Source organism: Artibeus jamaicensis, unplaced genomic scaffold (genome assembly GCF_021234435.1).
Source record: "Artibeus jamaicensis isolate MK-2021 breed Jamaican fruit bat unplaced genomic scaffold, CSHL_Jam_final contig_465, whole genome shotgun sequence".
NCBI classification, from domain to species: Eukaryota; Metazoa; Chordata; class Mammalia; order Chiroptera; family Phyllostomidae; genus Artibeus; species Artibeus jamaicensis.
Genome location: NW_026521843.1, coordinates 31807 through 49703, shown reverse-complemented (window position 1 = coordinate 49703; position 17897 = coordinate 31807). Strand labels below are relative to the sequence as shown.

Here is a 17897-nt window from a genome sequence, read left to right as displayed (position 1 = left end):
CAGCTGACAGTCTGATGGGAACTTCTTTGTAGGTGACTGTCCCCTTATCTCTTGCTGCTTCTAGGAGTCTCTCCTTCATTTTAATCTTGGCTAATGTAATGATGATGTGCCTCGTGTGCTTCTCCTTGGGTCCACCTTCTTTGGGACTCTCTGAGCTTCCTGAACTTCCTGGACTTCCTGGAAGTCTATTTCATTTGCCAGATTGGGGAAGTTCTCCTTTATTATTTGTTCAAATAAGTTTTCCACTTGTTGCCATTTCTCTTCCCCTTCTGGTACCCCTACAATTCAGATGTTGGAACATTTAAAGATGTCCTGGAGGTTCCTAAGCCTCTCCTCATTTTTTTGAACTCTTGTTTCTTCATTATTTTCTATTTGGTTGTTTCTTTCTTCCTTCTGGTCCACTCCATTGATTTGAATCCCAGTTTTCTTTCCATCACTATTGGTTCACTGTGCATTTTCCCTCATTTCACTTAGTGTAGCCTTCATTTTTTCATTTAATTTGTGACCAAAGTCAACCAGTTCTGTGAGCATCCTGATCACCAGTGTTTTGAACTGTGCATCTGATAAGTTGGCTATTTCTTGGTCATTTTAAAGTATTGGCTCTGGGGCTTTGATTTGTACTTCTGATTGAGCCATTTTTGGTCTGATTGTGCCTGTTATGTATGAGGGTCAGAGCCTTAGGTGTTCACCCGGGTGGGGCAACCCAGTCTCTGGGTTGTGGCGTGTGTGGGGGCGGTGTCAGAGAAGGAAAAATGGCACTTGCTTAGCTCTCGCTCAGATTTCTGTCTCTTCTGCTGCTACCCACAAGCAAATTGGGCCCTTCTGGTGCTGGTTCACAGGTAGGTGGGCTGGTGTATGTTCTAGGACCCTTTGGGTCTCTCCCAAGAACTCTCCTGTGAGACTGGGAGCCACTCCCAGCACCTCAACCACCACAAATTTTTTCAGTCGGTGCTTTAGGCTTTATTTTCTGTTGCTGGGGCCCTGGGTTGCACGGTCTGTCCCACTGCTGGTTTTTTGCCAGGTTTATCTGTGTATGAATGTGTGTCCACGGTCAGCCAACTGCCTTGTGCGCCTTACTGGGTTTGCTCGTTTACTTCCTGTTCTCATATCTGCCAACCACCGCCTTTTCCTGCTGAGACCCCTCTCTGCCTGCAGCTGACTCTGCCCCTCTTACTGGTCTGGATGAATGGTTCCTTGTTGTCAGACTTCAGTACAGTTCAATTTTCTGTCTGTTCTGGTTGTGTTTTTGTTTCTAAATCTTTGTTGTCCTTAAACTTTGTTGTGCGAGGAAGTCCAGTATTTCCACCTACACCTCTATCTTGGCCGGAAGTAAAAAAAATTTATTTTTTAAAAAGCTTTGTTTAGTAACTTTTAAAAAGTCTGATATTTAAAGTCAGCATCTATGGGTAACATACCTCCCCAAGGGTGGCTCTCAGAGGCTGGGTCAGGAACTTTCCAGGGCAGTTAGGACCGGGGCCAGAACTAGAACAGACAGGGAAGGGTCTGGGTGTCAAGACAAATCTGCCAAATTTCAGAAAGGCTTACCTGACCCCAGCTTAGAGGGCACTGAGCTGTTCTGTGTTCGTGGCTGACCATTCTGGCCAGTGACTCCCTCCACAGCCCAGCTGTAGTCCCCAAGCCAGCCCACAGCCCCCTTACCTGGGTGGCAGACAATAAGAACATAAACCAGGTGGGACTGGCCACAGCTGCGGTGACCACTGTAGTCAGAGTCAAATGTGTGATGGAGGCAGGTAGCCATGCCATCCTGTCACCTCAGCCACTGATGTCCTTTTCACCCAAGGACTATGGACCTACCCTATCCAGGTTGACCCCAGTGTCATAGGGAGGAGTTGGGAAGCCAGCAGGTGCAGCTAGCATGGCCTTGGAGGCGTTCCGGGCGTCATGGGGACAGGACAGTAACCTCAGCTGCCTGTCAAGGGCAAGAGACTCAGAACCCAGCAGATGCCAGGCTGCACTCACTCCTTGGAGCCTCCACTTCAAAACAAGGATGGAGGCTGCCAGACACTGGCAGGTGGGAGGGAGGGGTGTGTAAGCACCCAGCTCCCTGCACAAGGTGGTCTGAGACCATGTGAAGTATCCAAGCAAGGCTGAAACAAAAGGGCCTGTTTATGACAGGCCCTTAGCTTTGAGAGCCGCACAGCATTTTAACAACGCAGATCAGCTCGGTTGTGTGGAGGGACTGTACAAGGGCAGAGGTGACAGCATGTGGACTTGGGGGACACCTTGGAGGCTGGCAGCTACACTAGGAATGTGGTTTGCTGCTGAAGGGGAGGGAGAGGGAACAGACCTGTCTATTCATCTTGAATCGCTAAGCCTTCCGGGAGAGCTCCAGGGTCAGTCCTTGTGCGGGGTCGTGGTGACCATCACCCAGCAGTCTGCGGGTTCCCTTCCCACTGTATTTCAGTGCCAGCCACACTGCCAGCATTACACCAGGACCCTGCCCCTCTCCCATGGCCCATGCTGAAAGCCACAGAATATTGAGTTTACGGTGTTCTCTCTGGGCTGTGCTGGTGGGGGAGAAACAGGGGAGATACAAAATGCAAGAAATAAACCTTCCCTTAAAAAAGCATTAAAGAACATAATAGTGGATATTTTTTATTGAAATCCACATAGTTTACAGAGACACTCTCCACAAGCCTGGCACTGGGAGGACAGAAAGGTCGTCATTCCAGGTCACAGGGCTCACAGGACCAGGATGGGTCATGCTTAGGTCTCCCTCATGCAGAAGAGGGTGTGATGGCGTCCTAATTGTTTGCCATCTCTCTGTATTGAATTCAGCTCTGGTTCTTAGAACAGTGTGACCTCTGGGGCTTGTTAGCACCCTCGCTTATACAGATGTATGTTTACCCTGTTCTCACCCTGAGTCTTGCTGGACTCCTACCCACTGAGTCCATGGGAATTTTGTGCTCCTGGGCCATTGTGGACATAATCTGGGAACGGGTGGCCAGGAATGACCAACATTGTGCATGTCTATTATCCCATCAGACTTCACAAACAAGTTCAAAGATACAATTAAGTAATAATTTCGAGATGGTGTCAGTGGTGCATTAAACTCTGTGGGGCCCAGGTACAAGGACAGTGCATTACAGAAGCTGCCACCTTGTGAGCTTCATGAGTGCCACATGCAGATTGGGTGCACCTGTCACAGGAGAAACTCAGTTCTTGCCAATGCAGTCAAGGATTACAGATCGGCAAGTGTATTTGCATGCAAGTAGGGTTTATTAGTGACACGCTCTCATGCGAGAGGACAGGTCTTACTGAGGTGAGGTTGAAAGGCAAGAGTTTAGGTGGCAAGAGCACCAGGTCCTTTGTCCTGAGGACATATATAGTTGACAGGATGGGAGCAAAGAAGTTACATATAGATTGATGGGTAAAAGTGGTACCAGCTTCCATGAGATATGACTACCAAAATGTAGGTATGTGTGGGGATCTGTTAGCCTGAATCCTTATCTTGCTTCAGACCCTATTTGGTCATCTTGTAAAATAGATACGTGACAGGAGAGTTAAAGTCGAGGCAGTAAACTTTGAGAACCCAAAGTGATCTATGGGCTCTTTCTGTAAACATTAGGGACCCTCACATAAATCAGATACTGGCCAGAGGCAAACAATTAGCCGGTTTTGTTTCATGGGTCCTTTCCGTGAGTGCTGTGGACCCCCTCCCATCTTCTAAGCTTGGGATGAATACAGTTTGAAAGCCTTTCTTTGCGAGATGGTGGAAATGATACCTAGAATTTCAACGAGTTAGCATGGTGTTCCTTGTGATGTTGGACCATCTGGCCATAGACTTGGAGCAGGCTCAGGACTGCTGAGTTAGTGGGTGACAGAGGTCTTCCTCGTCCTCCCTGCCTTGGCTTCCCATCTATCCCACCTAACACCCCAGTGCAGGCAGATGCTGTTTCAGGGTCAGTTCTCATCCAGGGGTGGGTGAGGGTCTTGTTTCACAGCTCACTCTCAGCACCACCTGCCTGTGTTGAGGAGGCTCTGAGGATGCCCAGGCTCAGTGAGAAGGTGGTGATCAGGGGGAGGCACCTCCCCAACCTCAGGCTTCCTTCTCAGGGCAATTCAGTCTGTGTGGGGAAAGCAGTGGGGTCTGCTCAAATTCTGAATTTGGTTACAAACCCCTACCTTTTCCTTATCTTCCTTTGTCCAGCACTAAAGACCTGGAAGACGTGGGCACTGAAGACTGTTCAGCAGGACTTGTGATCTCAGAGAGCCTCTTGCCAGACTCTCTGTGCTGACTCAACTTTGAATGTCAAACAGAAAGGCTGGAATTGCCATTTCCATTGTACAGACTAGGAAGCAGGCAGAGAGAAGTTGAGAATCATGCCTTACATCACACAGCTGGAGAAGACAGAGCTGAGACTCACACCCACTATTAACTGATGTGGAATCTGTGTGCTATGCACCAGGAAATGCTGACCCTGAGGGGCAGCAAGGAGAGTAAGACCAGGTGCCCGGACTGAGCCAGACTCACATCTATGCACAGCATACATCCCTCCCTAATGTTTGCCACTGAGACTCCTGAGGTTGTTGGAAACCGGAAGAGCCAAGAGAAGCCAAGGGAGGAAGGTAGGGAACCTATTAGGAGAAAAGGCCCCACTTCCCAAAAGTCCAGGGTATTCCCTTCCCTAGTGAATCTGTCTCAAATCCCTCTCTCTGGGCAGTGACCTAAGTAGACTGACTAAAGACTTACGCATTTGCAGGAGTTGAATTTCTGTGGCTGAGTGTGAGTTCTCTGTGGCTCTTCTGGAGCTCTCTGCTTTCAGTGATAGGGGGAATTAGGGATGTGGGCTTCATATTTGTATGGAGACAAAACTGTTCAGAATAGGATGTCAAAAAACCATGAATGAGTTTGGTGCTGACATCCCCATATCACTATGGAACTGTTTGTCCATCTCATCTCTTGTCATGAAACTGGAGGGTTTGTTTAACCAGTTACTTCTGCACTAGTTACAATCTTGGGGAGAGTAAGGGGCCGTGGACTTCCTATGGCTATTGAATGTGACTTAATGCTAATGACTCCCTTAGTTCACCTGCAAACATAGGACTTCTCCCCTGTGTGTGTCCTCTGGTGTGTGATGAGAACTGATTTCCGTGTAAAGCCTCGCCCACACTCCTTGCAAACATAGGGCTTCTCCCCTGAGTGTGTCCTCTGGTGTGTGATGAGATTTGAGTGCTGTGTAAAGCCTCTCCCACACTCCCTGCAAACATACACCTTTTCCCCTGAGTGTACTCTCTGGTGTGCGATGAGACCTGACTTGCATGTGAAGCCTTGCCCACACTCCCTGCAAACATAGGGCTTCTCTCCTGAGTGTGTCCTCTGGTGTAGGATGAGAACTGACTTCCGTGTAAAGCCTCTCCCACACTCCCTGCAAACATAGGGCTTCTCTCCTGAGTGTGTCCTCTGGTGTCTTATGAGAACTGACTTCCGTGTAAAGCCTCTCCCACACTCCCTGCAAACATAGGGCTTTTCCCCTGAGTGTGTCCTCTGGTGTGTGATGAGATATGACTTCTGTGTAAAGCCTCGCCCACACTCCCTGCAAACATAGGGCTTCTCCCCTGAGTGTGTCCTCTGGTGTATGATGAGAACTGACTTCCGTGTAAAGCCTCGCCCACACTCCCTGCAAACATAGGGCTTCTCCCCTGAGTGTGTCTTCTGGTGTCTGATGAGATGTGACTTGCAAGCAAAGCCTCTCCCACACTCCCTGCAAACATAGGGCTTCTCCCCTGAGTGTGTCCTCTGGTGTATGATGAGCACTGATCTCTGTGTAAAGCCTCTCCCACACTCCCTGCAAACATAGGGCTTCTCCCCTGAGTGTGTCTTCTGGTGTGTGATGAGACCTGATTTACAGGCAAAGCCTCTCCCGCACTCCCTGCAAACATAGGGCTTCTCCCCTGAGTGTGTCTTCTGGTGTGTGATGAGACCTGACTTACATGCAAAGCCTCGCCCACACTCACCGCAAACATAGGGCTTCTCCCCTGAGTGTGTCCTCTGGTGTCTGACAAGATGCGACTGCTGTGTAAAGCCTCGCCCACACTCACTGCAAACATAGGGCTTCTCCCCTGAGTGTGTCCTCTGATGTGTGACAAGATGTGACTTCCGTGTAAAGCCTCGCCCACACTCACTGCAAACATAGGGCTTCTCTCTGCAGTGTGTCCTCTGGTGTGTGATGAGATGTGACCCATCATTGAAGCCTTGCCAACATCTTCCATACTTGATCGCTACAATTCTTGACATTCCTACTTTCACAAATAACTTGCCTGCGCCCTCTGGACTCTCTTTCTGACCTCCTCCTCCATCACTGGGCTCCTCCTCCATCACTGTCTCATGTTGAGTAGAGCTCCTCATCTGTTTTTTGGAACGTTGGAAAACGGGTCTTGAGATTTTCCTCTGACTGATCCTTTTAAGCAAAGGTTTGGACTTTTCTTTGACCTCTTGACCTTCAGCTGTATCATTCCAGCTGTGTGTACTAGTATGTTGCTGCTGCTGATTCTGATCCCCTGGACAGGGTTCCTCTGCTTGGAGCTGTTTTCGCACAGATATTCCCGGGAGAATCTGAGAGGGATGACGGAGTTTCACGTGTTGGCTGAGGAACTTCTGACTGGAGAAGGCCAGAGAGCAGGAGGGACATGGGTGCACCTCTGGTTTTGGTTCTGCTAAAGAGAAAGGTTTGGTCAGGACAGATGTTAATATCTGGGACATATGATTAGTCTCCTGGTAAGACCTGCCCCATGAATCCTTCTTACTGTGGTGACAACGCAAGCTCTGTCACCACAGCATACGAAGTGTCCACTCGCAGCCTTTTTTCCTTTTTATTTTCATGCAGTGCATCTTCTTCAGAAATCCAGAGAGCCCACAAGGGTCTTTTCTAATATTGCCCAGACCACCGATATTCGAGGAGCATCAGAGACCATTTCACTCCCTGTGCGGATGGAACTGCAGTGACCTGTCCCTTTTATAGGTGTCTTCTAGGTCATGTTAAAGAGGAAAACCACAAGCCCCAACTAGGAATTGGTTTTGTTTTCCAAAACAGTAAAACAAAATGTCCTTTCTGCCCTTGCTCATGTGGCTCAGTGGATTGACTGCCAGCCTGCAAGGTAAGGAGCAGCAGGTTCAATTCTCAGTCAGGGCACATGCCTGGGTTGTGGGCCAGGTCCCCAGTATGGGGCGTGTGAGAGGCAACCACACATCGTTATTTCCCTCCCTCTTCCCCTCCAAAAATGTCCTTGCTCAAGCTTCACACCAAGTATTTATGCTTCATTTCATTCAGTGTTAGCCCTTTTCAAATACACTAAGCAGTCATGTTTCAAAATATTTCTCCAACCACACTTATCCTCACGCCTGACTCCTGTTCCTCTCTGGCCAGTCCACCGTGCTCTCACTTGGAGATGAAGTAATCTGAGGGGATTCCCCGGTGGTGTTTATTTTCTAAAAATTAACACAGCATAATCAGGACACACACCACTCTACAGCTGAGTGCACACTTTCACTTGTGAGATCCCGCGTCTCAACACGGACCACGGCCCTGCATCTCTGGGCTGCTAAGCATCTGTCTGATGCCCATTCTTACCCTCTACGCTGGGAGACCCAAGTGACTCTCAGCCAATTCTAGGTCCCACCTTTTCTTCCCTGCACTAGCTGCTCCCTCGGCCTGGGATCCCTTGACCACAGTTATTTCTGTAAATGTTGTCTCCCAGTAAAGCCCTTCTTGGACCCCTGCCACACCGCACTTGTGCCCTCACGCTGACCCCCAGGCACACTAACCACAGTCAGTTCAAGAGCAGTGATTCTCATCATGTTAATCTGTATTTCCAGGTCCCAGGATGCTATGTGCCACAGACTATGATCTTTCATAATTCACTGAAATGATGAACAAATATGCTCTGCCTGAATGGTGTGGCTCGGTGGGTTGGGTGTTGTCCCACAAACTGAAAGGTTACAAGTTCAATTCCCAGTCAGGGCACATGCCAAAGACAACCAATTATTTCCTTGCACGTTGACTTTTTCTTCTCCCTCCTTTCCACTCTGTAAAAATAAATATATTTTAAAAAAAAGATTTATTTTCAGAAAATGGGGGAGAAAGGGAGAGAAACATCAATCTTTGAGTCCTCTTCTCCTGGGGACCTGGCCCGAAACTCAAGCATGTGCCCTGACTGGGAATCAAACTGATAACACTTTGGTTCACAGGCTGACGCTCAATCCACTGAACCACACCAGCTAGGGCAAATTTTTTTTTAAATAACGAATGCTTATAAACAGAAATATTTTATTTAGAAGTATGGAAGAAAAGTAAGAAACAGGTATCAAAGTGTCAGAAAAACTGCCTTGGTGAGAACTGGTTAGTGCTTGGAAACTTTTCTTTTTTGCCTGTTAGCCTTTCAGCACTATATGAGGTTCTGTATTTTGAGCATGAAATATTTCAAAAATAAAAAGTATAAAAATTTTGCCTAAGAGTCAAAGGCATATAAATGCATCGTGAATTTCTGAAGCATCTGATTTGAAACTTTACTGACTTCAGAGTGGATTTTACTCTACTAAGGAGTTGGATCATGACTAGTTCTACAGAGAATTCTCTCCTCTCTTTCTGTTTTGAAGAACAGTGGTGCCCACCTCTCCCAGCCACGAGCTCTCTCTTCCACTTGCTGCCCCACTTGCTGCCCAGCTCCTGGCCATATTCGTCCCCGAACCAGACCAGCAGCTCACAGCCCGGCCTGACGACCCGGCAGGTTCGGTAGAAAATCTGCCCGTGGTACTGAAAGGCCACCAGGTTCTGCTCTTCATCATCCTGGGCGCAGTTCACATACCTGGGATTGAGGCAGAGGAAGGGAAAGAAAAGCACAGTGATGAATTCTCAGTACCTGTTACATCCATGTCCAGGTGCTCACTGATTCTGAAGGCCCTCAGGCTCTGGTGTTGCCCACGGCCCCTAATGCTCCCGGGGAACCTTCTGTTCCGTGTCTGAGCGTCTGTCAGCATGTCATTGAATTCCTACCTGCAAGTCCTGCTTACAGTGTTTATCTTGCCTATTTTCTAAAACCCAGTTCTAGACTCAACCTCCACCCTGATTGGTCATAATATCCAGTCATTTCTGGCTTCTCCAAACTCTAAATCAAGTTGTTTCACACCATAGAACCTGGTGCTTGATCTAGGGCTCTGCTTCTGAATTAGCTCACTAATTATCCAATACTCAGCCCACATCTATTTTCTTTTGAGAAGCCTTTGTTCAACACCCCCGACACTTTGTTTAGGGTACCATGCACTTGCCTGACCAAGGTTACCATAGAAAATTGGAGGTCTTTCTGTCTTAGTAAAATAAAACAGAACAGTAGTTGATTCACATTCTGGTAACCCTAATAAGACAACTCCTCTCAGGAAACGGGCCCATGACCGTTCCTCTGCAGGCCTCAGAACCTGCCTCTAGTTCGAAGACCAGAATGGTTTGCTGCCCTCACAGGATTAGGCCATCCTTGGTTGGTGCTATCTTGACACTGTGCACTTCTCAGAAATTACAGTTAAATGCTTCTAAAAGCAATTATTTTATGTCTGTCTGTAAGAAGCCCTTCATAAGGACATGGGTTGTGTGATCTGTTTAAGTAATGTATTCCTTCATCTAAACTGGAATATAGTAAGTGCCTGATTAATGTGATAAATTAAAGTGTAATCCAGTGCCCCAGGGGAATCTAGACTCTTCAAGGTCCTTTCCAGTCCCCACATTGTGTCTAGTGGAGAGTTTTATATTTTGAAGACATATGCCATACTTTTTTCCTAAATGTCCCCTGAAATGAAAGAACACTGTATGGAGAAAAAGAGGAAAAAAGGATTAAGGTAGACCATTGAACAAGGCATGAGAAAGATATATGGGCTTGTGGGGGATGAGTGTCCCCTCTGGCAGCCAGAGACCTGTTGACCTCACCTCATCCAGTTGGCCCAGGATTTGTCCTTTCCATCCACATACTCATAACAGTTTCTCCCTTTGGCGATCTGTGTTTCAGAAAAGAAGTTAAAGACCTTTTATTTTTTTGGTTGGAAGGTAATAGAATTATTTTACTCCACAGTCATCAAAGCTCATTCAGCCTTCATGGGGATTCAACTGCCAGCTGTGACCACATGATATTTTTCTTCCTCATCACCTACACAGCCGAGTCTACCTGTTCAATCACAGCAGGAGCCCCACAAGGGAGGAGCCACTCCTTGGTGTCCACACCACTTTGCTCCCACTTACTTTCTGATCCTTAAACAGGAGCTCTGTGTCCATGTGAAGTCCTGTCAGTATACAGAGCTGACCACATTGTCCCCTCCATGTCTAGCACATAAGAGGTGAGGTCCCTCCAAGCCTCAGAAGGAATGTGGGAAGCCAGGGGACAGAGGGAAAGGTAAAGACTTCTCACCAGCCAGGAGTATCTGCTCTTGGCTGCCTCTTCATCTTCTGTGATGTGTCCTTCATAAGGGCCAAAGTGCAGACCCACTGGCAAATCAGCTGCCTCATTCCACACTCCAAGCCCAGCCTCAGGGATGCCCGATGGCCCGATTCTCAACCCAGGGGGCAGGGTGAGGGCTGAGCGATGGGGATGCCCCTTGTCCACTGCACTGTCCTTTGCAAACGCAGGGGGTCCATGCACAGCACAGCTGTCGATGAAGAAGTTCTGACACTTCTCACAATCTGGAGGCAAGAGCAACACAGGTTAGGGAGGGTATAGCGCCTGTTCCTGGACACAAAGACCTTCAGAGGGAGTCCAGCACTGACATCACTGAGACTCAGTCCTGTACTCCAGGTCCCTAGAGGAAGGGAATGATCTGGGGACCAAAGGACTAGATGGAATTATTGTATCATAACATGCTTCTTAGTGAGGGTCACTTACAAAGGTAGTCATCATCCTGGGGGTCGGTGACCTCTTGGTGCACACAGTCCTTTCTTTCTCGTAGGCTGTACATCTCCACGTCCATCTTCTTTCTCCTGAGTTCTGAGTTGGAGAAGGCCAGGTGAGCGAGGCTAGTGTGGTGTGGAGTGTTAGTTCTCACTTTGTCAGATAACACACAATCTCCTCCCATCAAATTATTACCTGTCCTTTTGCATACTCTGGTATGTTACTCATTTAACTATTGGTTCAGAAGAGTAAGACTCCACACTAACTACAGATGACTGATTCAATTTTAGTTTCTAGATCTTCCCATTACCAGGTTTAACTTGTCAACCTTTAATCACTCATAAAATATTTACTGAGTGCACTTTATGTTAAGCATTGAGTAAAGGCCTGCGCACAGGACACCAATAAGGTGTGGCTGTTATTATCACAGATGGACTTATTGGACAAGTTGCATGTGTCAATTGTTTTAAATTTAATTTAATTTAATGTTTTGAAACAATATGAGTAAACTATCCTTATCTTCACTTTACACATTAGCCTTCAGGAGCTCAGAGAATTTATAGGATTTGCCCAAAGCTCCATTGCTAACTTTAATCTCAGCTTAGCCCGGGTTAAACCCAGGCCCATCCAAAGTCTGCCCCACATACTTAGCTCATACTTATCAGCCCTTCTATAGAACTTAGAGGAATTAACATTTCCAAATTATTTTCTCTTACCTGATTTTCGTCTAGTGTGCTTTCCAAAGGCACATGCTTCTCCAGGAGAGGACACTGGTTTCTGGGCCTGCTCTGACTCAATTGCTGTCATCAAATTCGCTGTTCCTGACAGTTCCTTCAGATGACATTCATAGCTTACTGGCACCTTGAATGTTGCCTTCAACATAAGAGTCAGATATTATCAGATAACATGTATTTAATTTTTTAAGGCCGATGATACACTTTACATGCATGTCTTTAAAACTTCAACCCTTGGAAATACCTAGGGAGTATGACTATTAAAGGAGGTAGGGCCAATGTGGGTAATGAATCCAAGATTAGGACCCATGCCTTAAGGCTCTTTTCTTTCAACTGTCTGTATAATATTGAGCGAAGGATATTGGGAAGGGAATAAAGAAATAATTGGCAGAAGCATATCTAGACAATAAATAAAATGATAAAATTTGCAATACCTTAGGAAGAACATTTGTACTTCGATGAGCTGGTTCCCACCAATTCTGTTTGAATAAGGCTGTATCGGTAGCTAGTTGTCTTCAGTGTCCTGATCTATAACACGCTAATTTTCAATGTTACAGTGAACGTGCAATTAAATAATGCTCACCAAAATGTTCTGTGAATTGTGTAATACAGTATGAATGTGAGATTACAGTCCTGCTATCAATTTACCCCTCACCTGTCTTCATATTTCACATCTCACAGAAATTACTTTCAGTGTTCACTGATCATCTTCTAATTTGGAATTGTGAAAACATTCTAATTCAGAAAACATTTGGGGACCCTCAGGGCCCTAATCTGCGCCTGTGACCTCTGAGAAGACCTTCAGATATGGACTAGCCTCTCAAAGAGCTTACAGCATAGACGTAGGTGGGCTGAACAAATGATTCTAAACAGGATGAGAGTGGCCTCATTGGAACACAAAGAAGCTGTTACTTTACCTTACAAGAAACAGCATTTGAAATCAGTTCCAGGTAGATGCGTTTCTCTTGAAGAGTGTGTAACCTATATGAAGTCTTTAAGTCATTTTATTTTTTGTTTCTCAATCATCAAACCTGAAGCTCCTCAGGGGTGGGAGATGCTCTTTATTAGAGTGGGAGGCTGTGATCCTGGACACTTTACATTCTTCTTCATCTGGGACCATCCACTGTACCAACTGCCTACACATCGTACGCTTTCCTTACTCAGAGGGTCTTAGTGCATCTCTCACTTCAGCATAGCAAAGAACTTTGGTTAAAACTGTCAGTCAGATGAATGATGTAATGCCATATGGATAATACAATGTAAACTTTAGAAAACTATGAAAGTTTATTTTTCTAAATTTTAAAAAACATTTTGTTTATTTTCTTGAGCAAGAGGAAGTAAGAGAGAAAGCGAGGGAGAAACATCAATGTGAGAGAGAAACCTTGATCACTTGCCTCTGGCATGTTCCCCAACCGGGAACCTGGCCCACAACCCAGGCATGCGCCCTGACCAGGAATCAACTGGCGATCACTTGCTTTGTAGGATGATACCCAACTGAGTCACGGTGGATAGGATTAAACTATGAAAGTTTAAATGAGTTTGTAAGTGGTTTACAGAAGCAAATGTGGGTTAGACTGCACTACCACTGATACTGTGAACTTAGACATATGGTCAAACATTTCTATCTCTCTGAAAGCTCACTTTCCTCATCATGAATGGTGACAGTTATAGTACGTACCTCATCAGCTCGTTGTGATTTGAGTTTATTCACACAGAATTCTGAAGTCTGAAATATTGTGAGAATGTAACAAATGGTAGCTACTATTGTTGCTGTAGTCGTTAACTATTAAGATGATGTTGAGCCCTGGCTGGTTGGCTCAGTGGATTGAGCGCTGGCCTGCAGACTGAAAGGTCACCAGTTCCATTCCTGGTCAGGGCACATGCCTGGGTTGGGGACCAGGTCCCCTCCTTGGGGGCGTGTGAGGGTGTCTCGCACATGCTCCTCTCCTCACTTTCTCCCTCCTTTCCCATCTCTCTAAAAAAATCAATCAATAAATCAACCTTTTAAAAAAGATGATATTATCAGACATTGTGTTAAGAAAACTAGGAAAGGAAGGCAGCAGTTCCTAGGATACTTTCTGCATTTTCCTACTCTTACCTGCATTTCTATGCCTGAGGAAAATTTTTTTGTCAACAGGATTTGGGAAATACTCACCTTTTTATGTTTACTCTGTTCCCTTCTGAAGGCCACCCAAGAAGGTTTCACTGAAAGATGATGAGAAATCAGTGTTTTCATTGATAAATGTTTCCAAAATCTTGAGATTCTTATTAAGGACACAGACTTCTGAATGAGAGTAGTCCAAGAACAATCCAAGGATGACTGGGAAATGTTTTTGAAGCATTAATGTTTTGAAGCAAAATGTTTACAACCATTAAGGGCTATGCTTCTATTGAGGCCATCAACTAATTTCATTAGAATGATAAAAAAGTAGACAAAGTGTCATCTACAGTGCACCCTATGTTCATAAAGCATCTTTTACATTTACTAAAAAATACATTGGCCTCTCCTGACAAAAATATAATAAAAGTAACTGCACAGAAACTCCATGTCTTCAACATAACCCTTTCTACATCTTGTTTTCTTCATTCAAACTGGCCTTGTCTGGACTAAGGGCACCACGACCACCTCGCCTCCTTTCTCTGGTATCCTCCCCCCTGTGCACATACTGGCCATCCACGTCCCCTTCCTTATCATTAGACTCTGGTTGGCATCCACAGTCTGATGACCACAGCAACAGAATTCCAGTCAAGTTAAAGATCACATCTTGACTTCAGCTGTGTTTCAACCCCAGATCCATGAAAGTGGAGTGACTCTACCAACCGAACGAACACTCATGATACTGGACAGAACAGCACCATGGCCGACATCAGGAAATGATACAGTGATCAACCACTCCCGACCCTGGCCCTCCCCCAGCTCCTCTAATCACCATTTTTATACTGTTCCCCGCCCGTCTCTGTGCAGGCCATCCTGCAGCCGGGTGTGGGGACACTCCTCACCAGCCAGACCTGCCTCCCTCTCTTGTGACAACTATTCTGAATTAGTTATTTCTTATTCACTTGTATGTTCTTACACATTTACCGCTTATTAACATATCTATAAATATATGTGATTATGTTGCACACTTGAAAGTTTACAGGAATAGCCCCTCACTGTACCACACACTGTTCTGCATCCTGCGTGTTCGCAGGACAAGCAAACCCTGCTGCCTGGTTATGTCCTGAGATGCAGCCTGACCTAAACCAGGTCCGTGTCAGGAGGGCAGCTCAGGCTCCTCCTGCCCCTCACCTCGCTGCCTTGGAGTCCATTCTTCATCAGAGTCCTCAGGGTCCTCCTCCTGCAGCTTGGTGGCCTGCCTGCGGCGACACATGAAAGTTGGTCGAGGGGCCCTGAGACCTGGAAAGAGACAAAACCTTTGTCCTAAAAGCACAGACCTTGGAGGAGGAACAAGCACCAGGAAGCCCGTGGGACTGGCTCAGTGCGGATGGGAGAGTAAAAGTTGCTGTGAGCGCGGCACCATCAGCGCCAGCCCTGCTGTGATGCTGTGACCAAAGGAGCGTATTCCCCCATTTGTGTCCAGGCAGCACGGAGCTGCAGGTGGAGCCACCTGAGCCGCAGCCAGCCCAGCGCCCGTGCGCTCCCCAGGCTGAGGAGCACGTCTTAGTGCCACTTCATGTCCCTGTACCGGCCTTTCTCCCCGTTGGCTGGGGCACCCAGAGAGGGGGACGCTGGGGCCCTGCGCGGGGAGGGGCTGGATAGGGCGGGGACGCGCTGCCCCGGCGCCCTTGTTCCCGCCCTTCCCCCCGCGCGCCGCTACAGCCCCGGCTCCAGAGGCCGCCGCCCGAGCGTCTGAGGGGCCCCTCATCCCGCCGGCCCGTGGGGGCGCAGGGCACGCGCTTTTCCCGGGGAGGGGCTCGGAGGTGCACCCGGGGATCGGGAGAGGCCCGCACGAGACGCAGGCGCGGTGCCCGGCAGACCGCCGTCTCTCAGGCCGACAGGCTCGGGGTCCCTGCGGACTCGGAATGCCCGGGGCTCAGACCCCCGCGGCTGAGGAGATTTGGGGCCTCCCATCGAGGGGCTTCAGGGTCCCACCAGAGCTAGATTCCAGGACGACGGCATTTAGCGGCTGAGTTGGGGGAGATTTGGTGTTTCTGGGCGAGTCACGGGTAGGGTGCCCTGAGCTGAGGGGAACTGGGGTTTCTTTGGGGGGTGTCTAAGCGTTGGGGGCTAAGAGATGTGGCGGCCTCCGGGTTAGCGGACGTGGACCCCCCGGGATGAGGGCATCTGGGATCTCTCAGGCTGGACTTTGAAGGTCTCGGGCTAAGGGATCCACATGGCAGGGCTCCCCGTTTACCGGTCAGTCTCTTGGGGTCCTTGCCGCGCTGCGCACCTCGGACCGGCGTCCTCTCGGAGCTCCTGTGCTTCCCGCCGTCAGGGGGAGTGGGGGCGCCAGCGCCTGGATAGCCGCGTGGGGGCAGTCCGCCAATCAGTGCTACGATCACTGGGCCCTACCCGCCAATGGGCGGTCAGAAAAAGCTAAAAGGGCGGGGCAGAGGGTCAAAGCCCCCCCCCCCGGTTCCGGACTGACCGGCGGAAGACCCGCCCTGCCCCGCGGGGATTGGCTGCTCTGGGTGTCCGGAGCAGGCTGAAAGTAGGACTAGATTGGCGGTTGCCGTAGCTCATTTGCCTTGGGATGGTGAGGGACCCGCCCCTCGCAGGAGCTGGACGCCCCGAGCCTGGGCCGGATCTTAGGGTGCACGTGGCCCTCCTGCCCCCTGACAAAGTGTCGTAGTTTCATCAGACTGTAGTGGGGATCCCCAACTTTCATCTAGGCCCGTTCGTGCCCTCCCTTGTCTAACCCACTTTCAGCAAACGCTGCATAAGCAATGAGGACGCGGTCATGACTTCACTGCATTACATGGAAACTTAAGTCAGTAAATTCTGACCATGTAAGTCACAGACACAAAATAAGCCCCAGAGGACTTAAACATTTAAATACAACAAATGACATAGTAAGTATACTGCGAGGATTTCACGTCTCAAACAAGTGGCGATATGAGTAATAGGTATGTTTAAGTAACTGGAGGAAAACATTTCAGGAATAGGAAGACAAGATAAAACCAAACAAAACTAAATAAATTTAGAAATACTGGAAAAACATACAATTATTTAGCATAAAAATAGCACATCAAATTTGAGGGCAGGGGTCCACAGAGCAGGGTCTCTGTTTTGCTGCTACTGGCTTTCACGGGATAAAGTGGGAAGAGTGTTTCTGGCCCCTACCTCGTTTTGAGCACGTAAATATAACTTCATTTCCATGGACTGGAAATGAGCCAGCTAACTATAATTATTACTGTGAAACTACATAAAGGGAAACCTCACTAAAGAGGAGCTGGGGGCCAGTGGGGGTGCTCCACATAGCACCACCCAGGGTCAATTACAGGAAAAATTGTTGCAAGCCCCAACATGCTCCCAAGGAGAAACTGACTCCCCAGCAGCTCAGCCAGAGAGAAACCATGGTCACCCTGGACTGAGGATTTTCTGCACTGCACTTTCATTTGAAATGATCCCTCCCAACTTCCTCCTTTCTCCCTGTAAAATAACGTTCCTCTCCTTTACTTGTAGAGTATGCTTACAACTTTTGCCACAGCTTGTTTGCTCTAAATTGCATTTTTTACTGTTCCTGAATAAACCCCTTATTTGTTGTTAAAAATAGCCTACTGCTATATTTTTAAGGACTCCATAATTTGGTGGCCTGTATAGGGATCCAGAGGACTTTCAAAATCTCTGAAGCTGATGAGCAAGCAGGTGCAGTGTCCTTGATCCGAAATACTCAGGGAAGGGTGCTTTGGTGCAGACTCTCCAGTGACCAACTTGAGAATAGCCATCCAGAAATAACATCCTCATACCCTCTGACCCAGAAATTCCACTTTTCAAAAATTTCTCCTAGTAGCCCTGACATGGTAGCTCAGTAGGTTAGAGTGTCCTGCCTATATGCCAAGGTGGTCAGTTCATTCTCCAGTCAGGGGACATTCAAGAAGCAACCAATGAATGAATACATAAGCGGAACAGCTCTCTCTCTTTCAAATTAATAAATGAAATTAAAAGAAAAGCACAAAAAAATTTTCCCTGGTTATGCTTCCCTGTGTATGCAATTAAGTATGTTTAATATATTTTATCTAACACTTATATAATAATGGATATAATTTTTAAATATTCAGTAGAAAAGAATTTGTTTAATTATGGTTTGCTGAGACTGAAACATTATAGAATGT

The 17897-nt window shown here is 47.4% G+C and overlaps 1 protein-coding gene across 1 annotated transcript; it reads right to left on the bottom strand.

The window, feature by feature from the left end:
• Positions 1-2603: 2603 nt before the first annotated feature.
• On the bottom strand, positions 2604-16524 carry LOC119053921 (histone-lysine N-methyltransferase PRDM9-like). The gene is made up of 10 exons (XM_053666971.1): positions 16486-16524; positions 15977-16130; positions 14911-15018; positions 13777-13826; positions 11604-11760; positions 10882-10983; positions 10411-10682; positions 9936-10003; positions 8633-8826; positions 2604-6675 (listed from the first exon to the last, which is right to left on the bottom strand). Exons 1-10 carry the CDS (start codon positions 16522-16524, stop codon positions 5051-5053), a joined length of 2769 nt encoding a protein of 922 aa, XP_053522946.1. The 3' UTR covers positions 2604-5050.
• Positions 16525-17897: the final 1373 nt, after the last annotated feature.